This window comes from Trichechus manatus, unplaced genomic scaffold (assembly GCF_000243295.1).
Source record: "Trichechus manatus latirostris isolate Lorelei unplaced genomic scaffold, TriManLat1.0 scaffold00056, whole genome shotgun sequence".
Taxonomy (NCBI): Eukaryota; Metazoa; Chordata; class Mammalia; order Sirenia; family Trichechidae; genus Trichechus; species Trichechus manatus.
Genome location: NW_004443992.1, coordinates 11,244,046 through 11,260,467, shown reverse-complemented (window position 1 = coordinate 11,260,467; position 16,422 = coordinate 11,244,046). Strand labels below are relative to the sequence as shown.

The 16,422-nt window shown below is 40.0% G+C and overlaps 1 protein-coding gene across 3 annotated transcripts in view; it reads right to left on the bottom strand.

The window, feature by feature from the left end:
- The window catches only part of ICOS (inducible T cell costimulator), a 104,607-nt gene that overhangs the window by 74,699 nt on the left and 13,486 nt on the right, over window positions 1–16,422 (bottom strand). For 2 of the 3 annotated variants that reach the window (XR_002824420.1, XM_023733014.1), the window contains exons 2-4: window positions 14,606–14,941; window positions 13,575–13,681; window positions 12,233–12,317 (exon numbers count right to left, since the gene is read on the bottom strand). Coding sequence is in view for 2 of the 3 variants with exons in the window: in XM_023733014.1 (XP_023588782.1) it covers window positions 12,233–12,317; window positions 13,575–13,681; window positions 14,606–14,941 (528 nt within the window). In the remaining variant the exon portion in view is untranslated. Of the gene's footprint in view, window positions 1–1,992; window positions 9,461–12,232; window positions 12,318–13,574; window positions 13,682–14,605; window positions 14,942–16,422 lie in introns of those variants that run through there. The other variant, XM_012556046.2, reaches the window with a different exon arrangement.

The following is a 16,422-nucleotide window of genomic DNA, read 5'->3' as shown; positions in this document are numbered from 1 at the left end:
AGGGCTCCTTAAAAGCCAAAAAGCTTATCATGATTGTGAGAATAGAAAATTGACTAATTTTAGAAAAATTACTAGTGAAAATTGTATAACCACATTGTAAACTGCTTTCAAGCATGTAATTAAAAAATGTATCCTAAGCCATTTTTTTAAAGAAAATGTCATTTTAAATTCAGGTTTGTCTTTCTTAACGATTCATATGTGAATTTGATCAATAGCAGCATTAACTACCATTTCTTTGGAAAAGCAAATTATACTATGGAAAAAAATGCTTAGCGAGACTTTCTGTTTTGTTTCTTTGCGGGGGTGGCAAAATTTCTAGACTATAGGCATCAGAACTCAGCCTCGTTATCTCGTCTGAGCTCTGTGTCCTACCTTTGCTGTGCCTCTATGTAAAAATGGCTTCCAAATGGCTCCCACAGCCAGTTGTGGCTGCAGGTGCTCTTCAAGACCACAACAGGGGAGAGCTTCAATAGGGTGGGGTGCTTGAAATTGTAGTATTCAGTGCCTTCAAGCACTGTTGGCGATGAAGATAATGAAACGAGGGAAAAACCCAAATGACTTCAAATAAGCCAAAACTTCAAAAGTTTAAACACTCAGAGGCTGGCTATTTGAGTTAAGAATCTTTTGTGGGTTGAGCTTTGCTTAATTAATGCCCCACCCTAGGCTTTACCAATAATGCATTTAAAAAATAGAGAGATTGAAACTGTCTATTGGAAATCAGATAAGGGGGAAAATTAGGTTCATTTGGCTCAGAAGGTAGGAAGAGGTTTACTAACCATCTTTAAGGGTGTAACATGATCTCAGCAGAGGCTTGATGTACTTGTGCCAGCAAACATTCAGTGTGAGTTAGTCTGGGCTATTTTTATTAACGGCCAGAAGAAATTGGTTTAAATTTTAACAAATAAGAAATACATTCTAGTAAGAACTACTGAAAAAAAATGATTATGTATACACGAAACACCCATCTCTGCATATTTTAAGAAGTCAGGGAGCCATAGCTGGGTGGGGGGTGGGGGCACTGAGTTTCTGTCAAGGGTGATGGAAAAATATGGAAACTGATAGTGATAATGGTTGTGCAACATGATGAATATAATTAATGTCCCTGAATTGTACTTGTAAAAAACGTTGAATTGGAAAATGTGTTAACCAAAACCAAACCCACGGCGGTGGAGTTGATTTCAACTCATAGCAACCCTACAGGACAGAGCAGAACTGCCCCATAGGGTCTCCAAGACTATAATCTTTACAGAAGCAGGCTGCCATATCTTTCTCCCAAAGACCAGCTGATGGGTTCGAACTACCGACATTTCAGTTAGCAGCCGAGGGCTTAACCACTACGTCACCAGGGCTCCTTCACATACGTGTATATATTTACCACAATAAAAAATAAAAATGAATTAAAAAAAAAAAAAGGAATAGAAGGCAGGAGAATGATTACATTTCTTCTCAAGGTATATCTATTTGAACATACCAAAGTTCATCTCACATATAATGGTGTTTGTGGTATCTCTGGGATTATTTGAATTATTATTTCAAACTTCTACTGATATATTTTACACAAGGAAGCAGATAAAAGCTTTCTGTGACTCCAAGCTTCTCTTGCTGAGCCTAAGAGCAGCAGAGATTGGTGAAGTGAGATGAGAAGCCCAGGAGAATGGAGGAAAGCAGAGATGAGAATGCGCGGAAACCAAGAGAGCTGTCTCGGAGCCGAATAAACAAGGGGCATCTGAGAACTGGAGCCACAGCAAATATCAGGGACTCCACTTCCACCCAGAGCTTCCAACCCTGATGAGAATTTGCATTTCCACCCAAGATACGCTGAATCGAGTTCAACAAGATCCCCAGGTGATTTTTATGTATAATAAATTTTGAGAACCATTGCTCTACTAGTAAGGAGCTCTAGTGATGCAGTGGTTAAAGCGATCAAAAGTCAGTGGTTTGAAAGGCTCTGTGGGAGAAAGATGGGGCAGTCTGCTTTCGCAGACATTTACAGCCTTGGAAACCCTATTGGGTCGCTACGAGTCGGAATCGACTTGATGGCAGTGGGTTTGGTTTTGGTTTGTCTCTATTAGTGGTTCTCAGAATTGTTCCCTGCCCAGCACATTAGCATCACCTGCGGACTTGTTAGAAATGCAAATTTTCAGCAGGAGTTCAAACCTAGCTAACTTGTTGGAAGCCCTGCTTCCACCAGAGCCCAAGCTGTTCCATCAGAGGGATAAGGACTTCCTGGAAGACTAACTCCAAGGTCAAGAGAGTAGCCACCAACCCTGACTGTTCTATATCATGCCATCTGAGTCCAAGTTTGTAGGACTCTCCCCCCTCCCCAGGAGAATACCTCTCTCTGCAAAGCTCCAAATCAAGACAGAAAATGTGCTTCTTAGAGTCTATTCCTTATCACAAGGGGTCACTGGGTGGTATAAGCTGTTTGCACTCAACTACTAACCTAAAGATTGGTGATTCAAACCCACCCAGCAGCACCACAGAAGAAGGGCCTGGCAATCTGTTTCCTTAAAGATTACAGACTAGAAAACTCTATGGAGCACAGTTCCATTCTGTACCACATGGGGATATCACAATTCAGAATAAACTCAATGACAATGTGCTTGGGTTTTTTTGTTCGTTTGTTTATGCCTTATCACATTGCCCAAAGAATATTTTCCAAATTTTTTCCCTTCTCTGAAGTTCCAGGCTTTCTAAAACCTCAGCAGATTACCTTGTCTCTATTTTCCTGGAAAGAATAATATCTTTCAACTGTCAACTCTCCAGAAGACCACCAGAAAAACCTGTTAAGCAAAGCCAAGTTCATTAAACTTATTGAAGAAAAGGAGAACACCACCTTGCCAGTCTCAGTCAGAAAACTGGGACAAGGTATCTATGAGGAAAACTTAAGTATGCAAAATGAAACACTACCCAGGATCTCTGCTTCACATGGATCCAAAATGGACAGAAAATAATAGAGATCAATATCCCAGTGATTGACCTTTGTACTGATCAGCTCTATCAAGTCAATAAACATGGACCAATTAACCACAGTGGTTAAGAGCTCAGCTGCCAACCAAAAATGTCAACAGTTTGAATCTACCAGCCGCTCCTTGGAAACCCTGTTGGGCAGTTCTGCTCTGTCCTATAGGGTCACTATGAGTTGGAATTGACTCGATGGCAATCAGGGTGGAGCAAAAAGTACGTGTAAAGACCAGTGTGTTAGGCTAGGACCCTCATGTAAGAAAACAAATAGAGGGAGAGGGTTTCCCTAATCATTTCCCATCTTTTTTTCCTCTTATCCCTTGGGCTTAACCATAAAGAATATGATCAACCAAGAGTGTGATACAAGGGAGAAGATCAGCTGTTCATCAGGACAGTTCTGCTCCCATCTTCATGGCTGCATCAATACCACCTATGGCTCCTTTGGTATCTTCTGGTGACTACACGTGGGGAGCATAAAATTACTCCCAGACAGTACATTAATTAGATTAACTACAAGTCCAGACTGTATCTAAGGACGTGAATTTGCTCCCTCTTCTATTTCCCAAACCAAATTATGCCCAACTACACTGCCCAATATAGCTCACCAGAGGTTATGCAATATGATTAAATGGCAACACTAACATACTCCAATAATAAATTTCCAACAACATAAAGATGCCTGAAATTTGCATATAAGCTCCCTTCCATTGTGAAATTCCCAGAAGAAATTGAAGTTCAAAGATTAAATTCTCTTGCAAATTAAAGTCCAAATAATTTAAAGTGTGAAAAAATTCAAGTCCTTAATTCTTCCTCCCCCAAATCTTATTCTGCTTAAGCTCAGATATCTGGTAGAGTCTAAGTGTTGTCTTTTGTTCCCTCATATTAAAAGAATCCAAAGACACACAAAGATGATCACAGCAGTAGCCCTACACCCATGAAACTTAGAAAACAAGACAAGCCCCCAGCCCCTAAAGAGATCATTCCAGGCAAAACTGTTCCCTGGACATAACACAGTAATGTGGCCAATGATATGGCAGTGAATCAGTGGTAGTGAAGGAAGAAGGGTAGTCAGAGAGAAGACAGTCTCGATTTTAGTCTTGCCAGGATGCCAATACACTGACATCAATTATCTAAATTCACAACTGGCAGAAATCTCATTCTCTTCTCAGAATATATCAGTTTCTCATAAGAGGTTAATATGACATCTCAGGGAAAATCCACCTGTATCCTATCTCTTCTCCCAGAAAGAGGTATTTGAGACGGTGTAGTCTCCTTAGAACGTTTAGAAATTTACAGTGGTTACAGTACCAGTCAGGAGGTCTTCTTTCCATTTCCCCTCCCCTTCAAGCCTTGTTTTTCTAGTGCCCTAGTGCCGCACCAAGTGTGATATTTAGACACTACAATTTCCTGTGCTAGAAGCCGGTCCAAACTAGTGGACAGCCCAGAGTCTGAATATGGGCCGTTTTATGTAAGGGGATTACACTAGCTAGAGTTCTGGTAGCAGAGTAAAATATAGATTCTGATAAGGTTGCAGTAGAGCTCTGAAAATCTGGTGATTGACAGAAACCACTTCTCTTACTGCAAGTGCTTACCGGAAGAAACCCTAGAAAGAGTGGTTAGTAGCAAGTTATTTCTTACTGGAGTGATCATGAGATAAATGGCATGACTCTTTGGTCTTAATGAGAGACAGTGGAGTATTACAGCTGCAAGTACTCTAGGGAGCAAAAGGTTAGGATCTGAGTCTCAGAACTCAGGGATCCAGCTTTTATTCCCACTGACCCTTTCATTCCCAAAATTGTTGTTGGCCAGAGCTTTTCATGTGTGGTTAGATCTTGGATAAGGAAAGGGGTTAGCTCCATTGCCATTGGGGTCAGAGGCAGAGTAGAGAGTTGGGAGAACACTGGCTCGGGGCGGTGGGGACAAGTCTTGGTGAAGAGAGCGAAGCTTCTTTTCCCACAGCTTAGCTAAAGGCTGGCCCTCCTCTACTCACTGCCCACTCAGAACCTTTCCTCCAACTCCTTTATCCTCTTCACAGTCTCGCCTGTGAGTGGAAGAGGATGGGAGGTAAGAGGGGAGAATGAATCCTGTTGTTTAGGGAAAGAATATAGGATATGTGAAGTTAGATTGGGTAAGATAAAGCAAGTGGAGAAGAGATAAGCAATGGGGTCAGAGATAGGAGGTATAGTTTCTGCTCTGCTACTCATGCTCACTGGGTATGTAACCATGGGTAAATCATTTCACTTCTTTGGACCAGCTAGGAAGTTAGACTGGAGATTGTTGGGATTCTCTCCAGCGTTAACAGTCTATGGCTGAGGGGGCTTTATTCTGCTGAGCCTTATAAATACTTTTCCTTGTAATCAAATTTGATATTTCACATACAACTGACTATTCTAGGCATTTTGAAAATCTGGACTCTCAGATTTCTGAAACATTTTGCTTTAAATCCACAATTCAGCCCAAAGTAATTGCTCCTTTAGGATGAGAGAGTGGGGCTAGGCAGGGAAGGGAAGGGTAGGGAGGCATTTGATTATTTTAAATCACTCCTTTGCTCCTCATATACCAATAGGATGCACTCTTAACGCACTGTTTGGGGAATGTTAGACTAGATCCAAGATTGGACTGGAAGATAGTTAATGGTTCCCATATTACTCATGTTCATTCACCTGGGGTTTTGTTTTTTTTTTTTGAATGTTAAAAGAGGAGTGCTTCCCAGAAGTAACCATTTTTCTTGGCTGTTGCTAAGAAATAAATTCTGACACAATAGCATTCAATATAGATCATGGGATAGAGGAAAATAAATGATCCCCACCCTGATTTCCATTAGAGGGAAAACTCTGACCCAAAATAATTTAATTAAGTCTAGCCCACATCCCACATTATTAGTGAACAGCCATTAAAAGCTAATGTCAACTTCTTTTAGGATTCTGGCAGGCCCTGCCAGAAGAAGGAAGAAAAACCTTTATTTCACAGTGATTGGGATCCAGTGGCACCAAGGGCCGGGCAGCCTCCTGGCTAAGTGAGGCAATAGTTTTTTCTTAACACGGGTTCAGGCTGTACTGGCTCCCAAGTATAGTTTATTGTTCAGGGATGTGCTTACTCTAATACACCAAGTAGTAAGGAAGCCAATAGGTCCACAGCTTCTTTCAGTGGGAGCAATGAAAAGGAAAGTGGAATTGAAGAACTTGAGTTCATCATTACCCACAGGACTGAAGCCCAAACTCCCTGCCCTTCCTCCACGCCAGCACCTACACAACTAAGAGTAATGAGCTTCAACCCAAAACTCCACTCATGACTGCAGGACTTGGACTTGGAACACGGTCCACTGGATAAGGAAAGAATCTAAATGAGATAATAACTAGAGTTTTCTCAAGGAAGTTATGTAGAGTTTCAGAAAAAGAGACTTAGAGAAGGAGGTGGGACATCCTAAGTATAGGAAACCCCGGTTGAGAATGAAAGGAAAGGTTATAGAGGAACCCCCCAATAAAGGCCTCAGTCTCTAAGTGACTTTCTTTTGAGACTCAAGGCGTAATGCTGTAGACAATGTTATTAGCTAGAAATCAAACACAGTGGGAAAAGAATGTTTCCTAGAATGCTCCTAATAAGATTCAATGAAAAGAACACAGCATCACTTCTGTGTATTTCTGTCAAAAATAAATAACCTGATTTTAATCATGAAAAAACACCAGAATACCCAAATAGAGGGACATTCTACAAAATAACTGACATATAATCTTCAAAGTGCCAAGGTCTTGAAAGTCTAGACTGAGGTACTGTCCAGACTGAAGGACACTAGAGACGTAACAACTAAATCGCAGGGAAGATTCTGAACGGAATCTTTTGCTATAAAGTGCGTTATTGGAACAACTGGAAAAACTTAAACGGGGTCTGAGGATTAGATGGTAACAGTGTAACAATGTTCATTTTCTGGTATTGATGGCTGTATTGCGGTTATGGAGGAGAGTGTTCTTGTTTGTAGAAAATACATACTAAAGTATTCAGAGGTGATAGGGCATTTGGTCAGAAACTTACTCAGGAAATGATCAGTCTTTTCGCTGTAGTTTCAACTTTTTGTAAGGTTGTGTTTGTTCAAGCATTTTTTTGAAGGAAGGAAAGAATGAAGGTAGGGGAGGAGAAAGGAAAGGAAAGGACAAATAGAAACACAACTGTTCCAAGCAATGTACCTACCTTAAAATTCAAGGTCAAATTTGCAACTGCTAGCTAAAGTAATCGTTTCCCTCCCTCCCCCAAAGAAAATACTGTGAGATATTTTCAGATGCTGAATATCAAACGTTTATTCTTTAGCTTACTATTATTGCTAAAATCTATTTCATAAGTGGCTCCTGTACAAAAAGTTCTTATTTCACAGAAATTTTGTCCTTTAATGATTGAAATGTCCAGTTTGGGGTTAAGGGAGGTGCAGGGCAGAGCTTGGGCAACCAGGCCAGGTATGCCACATGAAGGCAGATCCCCCCAACATAGAAAGCCGAGATCTACCCATTACACGCCTCTGCAAAGCCAGACAAGTTGTCCAAGTCATCTGAAATCAGAGAACACCACACTTGATTCAAATTGAAATTCAGTACTATACTGTACAATCCACATTATACATACTTAAAATAATATAGGTACGCATAATGATACATAGGAGCACACTTTTAAAGTAAACTATAGGCAGGCAACTACAAATTTTAAAACTACTAAATAACCCCATTTTACCTAAAGTTTAAAATGTTGCATACACATTAGTTACTTCCGAAACCTTGGGCCTACAGACAGGAAGTGAAGAAGATAGTCCAACTAAGAATAATCAAGTTACATGTATTTAAGAATCTTTCCAGCCAAATTGTATTCAAAGGGAGGTTATTTTGAAGGCCTCAGGCCAGTTTCTGTGCTGAATTGTTTCTAGGCAAGTGGAATCGTCCTGGTCCCCTGGGTAATCTGTGCTTCTTCGCAGATCCTAGAGGCACGGGTGCAGGTCAAGTTACTGTGGTTCCCAGGGTGACTTCAACCTCTGGGGTCAAGATCATCCAATTGTCCCTGATTCTGGAGAGTCTCTCAGCCCTTGGAATTCCTCCCAAGTCCAGAGAGCTGATCCAGGCTCAGGGGGATGGAATGTCTCCGTTTTGACCTGTCAAGCCCAGAGGCAGCATGGCTGTAGTTTGGCAGTAACGCCCAGTGGGTGCAGCTTTTGCACTAACTGGATAATTGGCTCTACCCCGGGACAATGGCTGACAGTTAAAGACGGTTTTGTTTGTTTGCTTACAATTTTAGTCTGATCTATAAAAATAGCCTACCTGGTAATTAACAGCACCATAAAAACATAGATAATGATAGAAAACAGGATAACGACATGAAGTGGTATTTGATTTGGGGCAATGTTTCCTGCCACTAATTTTACCGAAGTAAACCTTTTTAACTGAATTTTGGGGGAAAAAGATGCATTCTGGAGCAAATGTACTGTTATAGGGAGAATATAGGCAAATTATGTCCATTAGGCTGCAAGAGTATATATTTTACGGTATTTGATTGAGCAGCAGAGGGAAAAAATGTAGAAATAGCTCCCTTAGTCAGAGTAGCTGTCAAGTAGTCAGGTCCCTGGATGGCACAAACAGTTTGTGTTCAAGTACTAACCTAAAGGTTGGCCGTTCAAACCCACCCAGTGGTGCCATGGAAGAAAGGCCTGGAAATCTGGCTTCGTAAAGATTATGGCCAAGAACACCTTATGGAGCACAGTTCTATTCTGTAATATATGGAGTCTCCATGAGTCAGAATCAATGGGTTTTTTTGTTTTTCTGTTAATCAAGTAGTCATTTACAAGTATTTTAGCAAGTAAATTTGAGGGCAAGAGAAGGTATTCAAACTGTTGGTGGGGTGGTCAACTGGGGTTTGGAAATATCCAAAGTTGAACAAGAGAATACTGCGAACTATTGATTAGTACAGTACAAAACATAACGAAATGGGAATAAAATAGTTACAGTTTTGAAGAACCTCCCTCTACAGTCTGATTAAAAAAGGAATGCTCATCTCTACAGAAAGAAAGGGTAACATGTTAGTGAAATGTGGACAGATACTGGCCTGTGGCTGCCCATTTGTTTTGCAGATTCAGTACCCTTGACATCTTTTAAAAATTGTTTGTAGATGTGTTTGTTTTATGGGCTGGTGCATTGCTAGGAGCAGAGAGGAAGACAGGGCTTCCTCCCCAACAAGGTCTATTTGCTGAGCTCACAGGAGCTGGGCTTTCTATAAAGCTCTTTTCAAGAGGGTGTTTGTTTTGCAAGAACTCAGTAGTACAGAGGAAGGCTACTGAAATAAATCCCTGTTGACTGATAAGGTCACTGGTCCAGACTGGACAAAACATCAGCAGGAGATGTATGTAGTCAAGTCAACTCGGACTCTGTGGTCCAGGAAAGGAGATAATCTTGCACTTCAAGTTGGAGGGAGCTGGCCAGTGTGGTTCACGCCTGGGGGCCAGAGAGTTCCAGGTTAATGGGCACATCTGTAACAGAATTTTAGAATAAACACTTAAAAAGCTCTCCATGTGCCAATTCTCTTCAAAGCGTTTCCCCTTTTCTCTGCCTTTCATAAACACACACACACTCACACACACACACACACACACACACACACGCGCGCGCACACACCATCCAAACTCTTATTTATGCTTCAAAACCCAGCACCAGCTCCACATTTCCCATGAAGTTTTACCCAGCCCACTATCGGGTCCTGGAACAGACACTATGAGAACTCTTCTGTTTGCAATTAATTGTGTGCTTTTAACTCTATCATGCTACTCCAGCTTCCATGCAAACATATCACCTCTCCCACTGCAATTACAAACTGCTCAAAGACAGACACTGTCTTGGGTCTTCTATCCCCTTTCCCAGCACGCATGCTCAACACAGTGTTAGTCACGTAATAATCATACAGTTAAGACTTGACTTAGATGGAGTATTCGTTTATGTATTTATTTACTAAACACCTATTGAGCGCTTACTGTGTGCTAAGTCTGTGGAGTCGTCTGTCTGGGGACCTAGCATACAGAAATTTCAGGAAGCATATTTTACAGAATTGCTGAGTTATGCTCAGCTTAGAATTGTGCACAATGCTTTCAGAACACAAAAGAGAGACTTTTTCTACTTTTAAGAAGCTTACACTATGGCCATATTCGCAGTTATTATTTGTTTAAAACTAACTGCAAGATACATTCTGGGCTCCACAGGTGAAGTAGATTCCACCAGTTCTGTGCAAACTGGCAGTTCTACCACCAGAGCCCCATGGGGCAATTCTTTGCTTTTCTGCCTCAGGGATTTCTCCGATGACTTGAGGGCCTGCTCATCCCATGCCCAGGGCACAGCACAAGGATGAGGAGAGCCCTTAGCTGTAACCCCAAACCAGTGAGGCGCAGAGCCAGTGGATAAATGCTACACTTCCCACACTTCAGAATAACAATTCTGGGAAGCTCTTAAGCCTCCCATTTATGAATTCTGTACACGTCTCTGAGGTCCCAATGAAACCAAGCCCCGTGTCCTAGAGTTGAGATCTTGATATAATGCACCCTTCATTTGCCTCTCCTCCCTCCCTGTCTTAACTGTCTCTCCTCTCTCACTCCTTCTTCCTGGGACCACCTCCCAAATAAACTACCCGAACCCAAGTCCCTTTCTAAGGCTCTTACAGCCAAATGAAGACAGAATACCTTACTATGAGCACAGAGGTTGAGAGAAAATATATCTTTACAATAACAAAGTCATGAAACGCAAGCTCTGGGCTAGTGTCAAAGCTTTAGTATTACATCTGGGCAACTGAGAAGACTCACTTGACACTCTGGGCATCGATTTTTCTCATCTAAATAATGAGGGATGGACTAAAGGAGCATAGAGGTGCCTTTCCATTCTGTGGTTCCATAATGATGGAAGTGATGTATGTCCCTTGTAATCACTAACTAGTGACAAAAATATAGTGGCCTCTGCCTCGTTACGTTCTCTGGGTGGTGCAAATGGTTAAGCACTCAACTATTAGCCAAAAGTTTGGCACTTCAAACCCACCCAGAGGCACCTCAGACAACAGGCCTGGTGATCTGCTTCCAAAGGGTCACAGCCTTGAAAACCCTATGGAGCAGTTCTGCTCTGCACACATGGGGTCGCCATGAGTTGGAATCAACTAGATGGCAGCTAGCAACAACAACTGCCTCATTACTTCTCTCACATCACTCCAATCCCAAAGACATAAGACTTCCAGATTTTTTTCCACTGCAAGTGTTTCAGACTTTTCAGATATTCTTCAACCTGGTAGCACTCAACAGAAAAGTTCTCTCAACAGAAAAGTTCAAATTTCCACCTTATTGGAAGACTACTGAGGTTATCCAAGCTCTCTAAACTTACATTCTCTTCACATCAAATGTTATGGATTGAACTGTATTCCCAAAAAAGATATGTTGATTGAAGTCCTAACTCCTATACCTGTGAATGTGACCTTATTTGGAAACAGAGTCTTTGAAGATGCTATCAATTAATTTTACATCAGGTCATTACCAAGTAGGGTAGATCCTAATTCAATATACATGCTGTCCTTAGAAAAGAAAAGAGCAGACAGAGACACAGAGGGATGAATGCCATGTGAAGAAGTATCTATAAGCCAGCAAACACCAGGGGCTACCAGAAGCTGGAGAAACACGAAAGGATCTTCAAAGAGAGCATGGCCCTTCTGATACCCTAATCTAGGATTCCCAGCCCCCAAAACTGTGAGACAATAGATTTCTGTTCTTATAAGACACCCACTTGTGGTATTTTGATATGGCATCCCTAGGAAACTAATGCATCAAAATAATTAAATACCTTCACCAATTTCCTCTTCATCCCCTTGGTACCACCAGCCCCGATCTCTCTTCCAAGTTTCAGCCAAAATCTCCACACATATGTGCATCCCCCCATAATAGTTTTCACTTAAATGATGCTCAATAAATGTTCATTGTCTGACTTAATGTACCTTTCAACAAGTAAGACTTAGAATCATCACGATTTTTGAAACAGCAGCTGAGAAATTGCCTTGATACAATAATGGTTTACAAACTTACTCTTCGCTTGTACCACAGAAAGCATAAATTTGGTTAAAGTGAAAATTCAGATTTTCACAGAAAAAAATAAATTTTAGGTCTAAGAGATATTTTCCTTTCCTTTAAAATAAAATTAAAAAATTAAAATCCCAGGCATAATGTGAAGACCACTCCCTCCTCCTGCCCCACCGTTGACCAAACCCCCAAGTGGAGCTGTACCTCTGGATCCAGGTATTTTAGCTGTGTTCACGGCCGCCATGGACATGTATTCACTATTAGGTTCATGCACAATGGACTGATACTTCTGAAAGAAAAAAGCCAGAAATATGGTTTGTCATCTGCTCTTTCTCGTCTCCATTCCTGGTTTTTGTCTGTTTTCTATTCTTTCTTGGAAGTAGTATGTGACAAAAGCATTAAAATGTGACTTGGGCTCCTGACTTTAGGCTAAATAGGGGAGCATTTCTGGAAAGACTTTTAAATAAAAGGAGCTTTCTGCTGAATTTCCTCCACATTTTTACCTTTCTTGTTCCTTCCCCAATAGACTTAGGTCATGGACCCTATCTTACTCTTTTTTTTTCTTTACCTCTCTTTTCAAATTTGAGTTTGGCACAGATAGACGCACTGTCTGGCCAATGACCACACCGTGGATATAGTTGAATATTAGCATATTTGCATAGCATGCCAGATGGACATAAATTATTTGATTGAGAACCTATAATATGAAAGAAAGGAGCCCTGGTGGCACAGTGGTTAAAGTGTTTGGCTGCTAACCAAAAGATTGATGGTTCAAAACCACCAGCCACTCCTCAGGAGAAAGACGTGGCAGTCTTCTTTGTAAAGATTTACAGCCTTGGAAACCCTATGGGGCAGTTCTACTCTGTCTTACAGAGTCCCTGTGAGTCGGAATCGACTCGACAGCGGTGGGTTTCGGTTTAATATAAAAATTAAAAAGAATATCCTCCAGGACAGAGAGATTATTGTTGTTGTTGTATTGCTATTTTATCTTTCTGAGTATCTTTCCTGTGGTTTTCTTTAAAAGCAAGGAGTGTAATCATTTATCCTGTGAAAATATTGGCAACTTCCTTCTCAGCTGCTACTGGTAGCTTGTAAAACTTTTTCACTGATTGTTTTTATCTTACCAGTTGAGTGAAACTTACAGCTAATTCTTTCATCTTTGCCCCAACTCTTAGGAAGCTTAGATTCAAATCTGCAGCCCACCTTTAATAAGTTTTAAAAATTATAGCCATCTCTTTTTATGTTTTGACCTTTCTCCTGGCTTTGTGTCTTTCCTTGACCCCAATTTCCTTATCATTTAAAAATAATAACAGTAATGAATCCTGCTGTGAGCCATCCAGTACTTTCTGCAGTGAAATGATCTATAAAATAAATAAATAAGCTTCCATTCCAAATTATTAGTCAATTAGTAGGTATATCTTAGGGAAAAGGAATTGTCTACCTGGTGATCAAATGACGTTGGTAAGAGCAATGTGTACTTTTAATGAGGAAATAATCATTGCTATTCCTCAGTAAGGAGATGCAAGAAAAAATAGAAATTGCTCACCTTTTTTGTAAGCCAACAAATAAATACACATCCAAAAATGTAGGGTACAACAAAAGCTGCACCTATGATGAGCAACCAGAGCTTCAGTTGGCAGCAAAGCTGTGATTCTGGGTTGGAGAAAAAGATAAGAAAAAAACTCTGAGACTCACATTTCCTTTTTCAGCACTAAATCACAAGTTCTTTTACCAAATTTAAAAGTTATTTAATCAAATGGAGATTTTCTTCATTACAGAAATGATAGTCAATAAACGGTAACTAGCATCATCATCTAGTATTATAGCAAGCATTCAGAAACTAAAACCTAGAACAGTCTATGTTTTTACTTTATATGCTTCTGTGCACATGTATGTTTAGAAATGGGGTTAATAGAAAGCAATTTTCTGTCTCTCTTTTTGCAAAAGAGTAAGTAGGAAAAGTAATAATTTAAAACTATTATTTTCAATCATCTCACTCCATTACACGATCCCAGCACAAATCCAAAATTATAAACCTTAGGTGAATAGAGGAAATAACCATTAAGCCATAGGTTTGGATATTTTTCTTAATTTCTTTTTTTATTTTTATGGGATATGTGTTTTAAAAACAACATGACATTTCTAACTCAGCAGTCTATATGATTAAACTGGATATTATTTACTAACAATAATTATAGTAATAAATTGTCCCTTGAATAGTTTTATCATAAATGATTGCCTTTAACTGCACGCAAATGAACTCCAACATAAAACCCACTGCCGTCTAGTCAATTGCAGCTTGCAGCGACCCTATAGGACAGAGTAGAACTCTTCCTTGGGTTTCCAAGGCTGTGAACCTTTTTGGAAGCAGACTGCCACATCTTTCTCCCACGGAGCATCTGGTGGGATTGAACAACCGACGTTCTGGTTAGCAGCCAAGCACTTTAATCAATGCACCACCAGGGCTCAGACCTCCAACATAAAAGATGCTTATATGTTTAATTATTTTCATTAGTGATAAAAATTGTTAAAATGTGTATGCACTCTTAAATCAGGAAGATAAAAGCAAAGCCTTACCATAAACATGCAAATATTCTCCACTAAGAGTCGCTACCCGATAAGGAGGAGGATCAAAAATTGTTATTTCGCAAAAGTAGTAGCTGGCATGGGAACTGTCCAAGTTACGTAGAAAAAGTGAGATGCTGTTATTGGATAACTGACAGAACTCCAAATTCTTAACGGTGGACACCGTGTTTCCGCTTTCCTTTGTTTTGGTGAGCTCACAGAGTATTTGCCTCCCCTTCAGCAGCCGCATTTTAAATTGCTGGATAGTCTCAGGGTGTTTGCATATAATTTGTACACCTCCATTGTGAAATGTGAACATCTCAGGCTTAGCCGAATCATTTATTTCTCCTGGACAAAAAGAAAGAAAACAAAGCAAAAGTGACATTTTTAAGAATATATTGCCTTAACAATTATACTTCAATATAAAGGAAAATTCTCTTCATAAAGGCACCTCTATTGCAGCAAAACGAAAGAACTTCACTTCCAAAAAGAAAGAACATGGCAAAAGGTAAGACTGCCCTAGAAAAACCTAACCAGAAACTTGCTTATCATATATACATATAACTCTGACTCACAGTGACCCTGTAAGAGGACAACTGGCCCACAGGGTTTTCAAGGAGCAGCTAGTGGATTCGAACTGCCAACATTTTGGTTAGCAGCCAAGCTCTTAAGCACTCCACCACCAGGGCTCCATATGCATACGCATATACAATATGTAATTTGTTAAATAATATATTTACATACTATGACTCAAACAGATGTGGTCCCTGCCTTTTAGGAGCTTTTATATTTAAGATGGATAGTAAACAAATAAATATGTAGTAATTCTCTATAAGTCATGCTAGGAATGGAAATAACAGGGTACTACTCGAAGAAAGGTGGCGGGGTTGAAACAAGTTCTAATTTTGATCGGAGAATCAGAGAAATGCCTCTCTGAGGAAGTGCCTTTTTAATTGAGATTGAAGGAAGAGTAGCGCTTAGTCAAACAAGGGGAGATTTAAGAAAACAGTATAGCTTAGGAGAAAAAAAAAAAAAAAACTTCTAAAGATACCATATTGCTTAAACTAAAACCGAATGATTGTATATAAACATATATTTACATTACCTCTCCTGCTGGAGAGCATGGAGCCCTGGCAGCACAGTGGTTAAGAGCTTGGCTGCTAACCAAAAGGTCGGCAGTTCAAATCTACCAGCCACTCCTTGGAAACCCTATGGGGTAGTTCTGGTGTGTCCTGTAGGATCTCCATGAGTTGGAATTGACTTGACAGCAACAGGGTTGGTTTTTTGTTTTTTGTTTGTTAGGTTTTTTCCTGGAGAGCAAGAGAATCATTTTCAAATAATAGCAATGTGTCTTCTCTGGACCTCATCCAGTAAAAACTGGGTTCAGGCTTGATAATAAAGGTAAGGCCCCAGATTTTTGTTTACTTTCTCATTTGTTTTGTTTTGCCTTGGTTTTTAGTTAAGTTTTAAGCTCATAGGAAGCTAAGTTTGTTTTGTGAGCTACGTGGGAATCACAGAAGGAAGAAACTAAAATGACTTTGGCCTGGATGCAGACCCTGAGTTATTAAATAATTTCAAATTATTCTTTGTCTTCCTTTTTTCTTTTTCCTTAATATACAAAATTTCCATCCTGAAATTGGGGAAAAAATTATTAGTGTGACAGTTTTTTACCTAAGTTTTGAAATCTCTGTCTTTATTCCTGAGAATACTATATAGCAAGTGTAAAGAATTTTTTTTTTAATTTTTTTATTGTACTTTAGATGAAGGTTTACAGAACAAATAGTTTCTCATTAAACAGTCAGTACACGTATTGTTTTATGACATTGGTT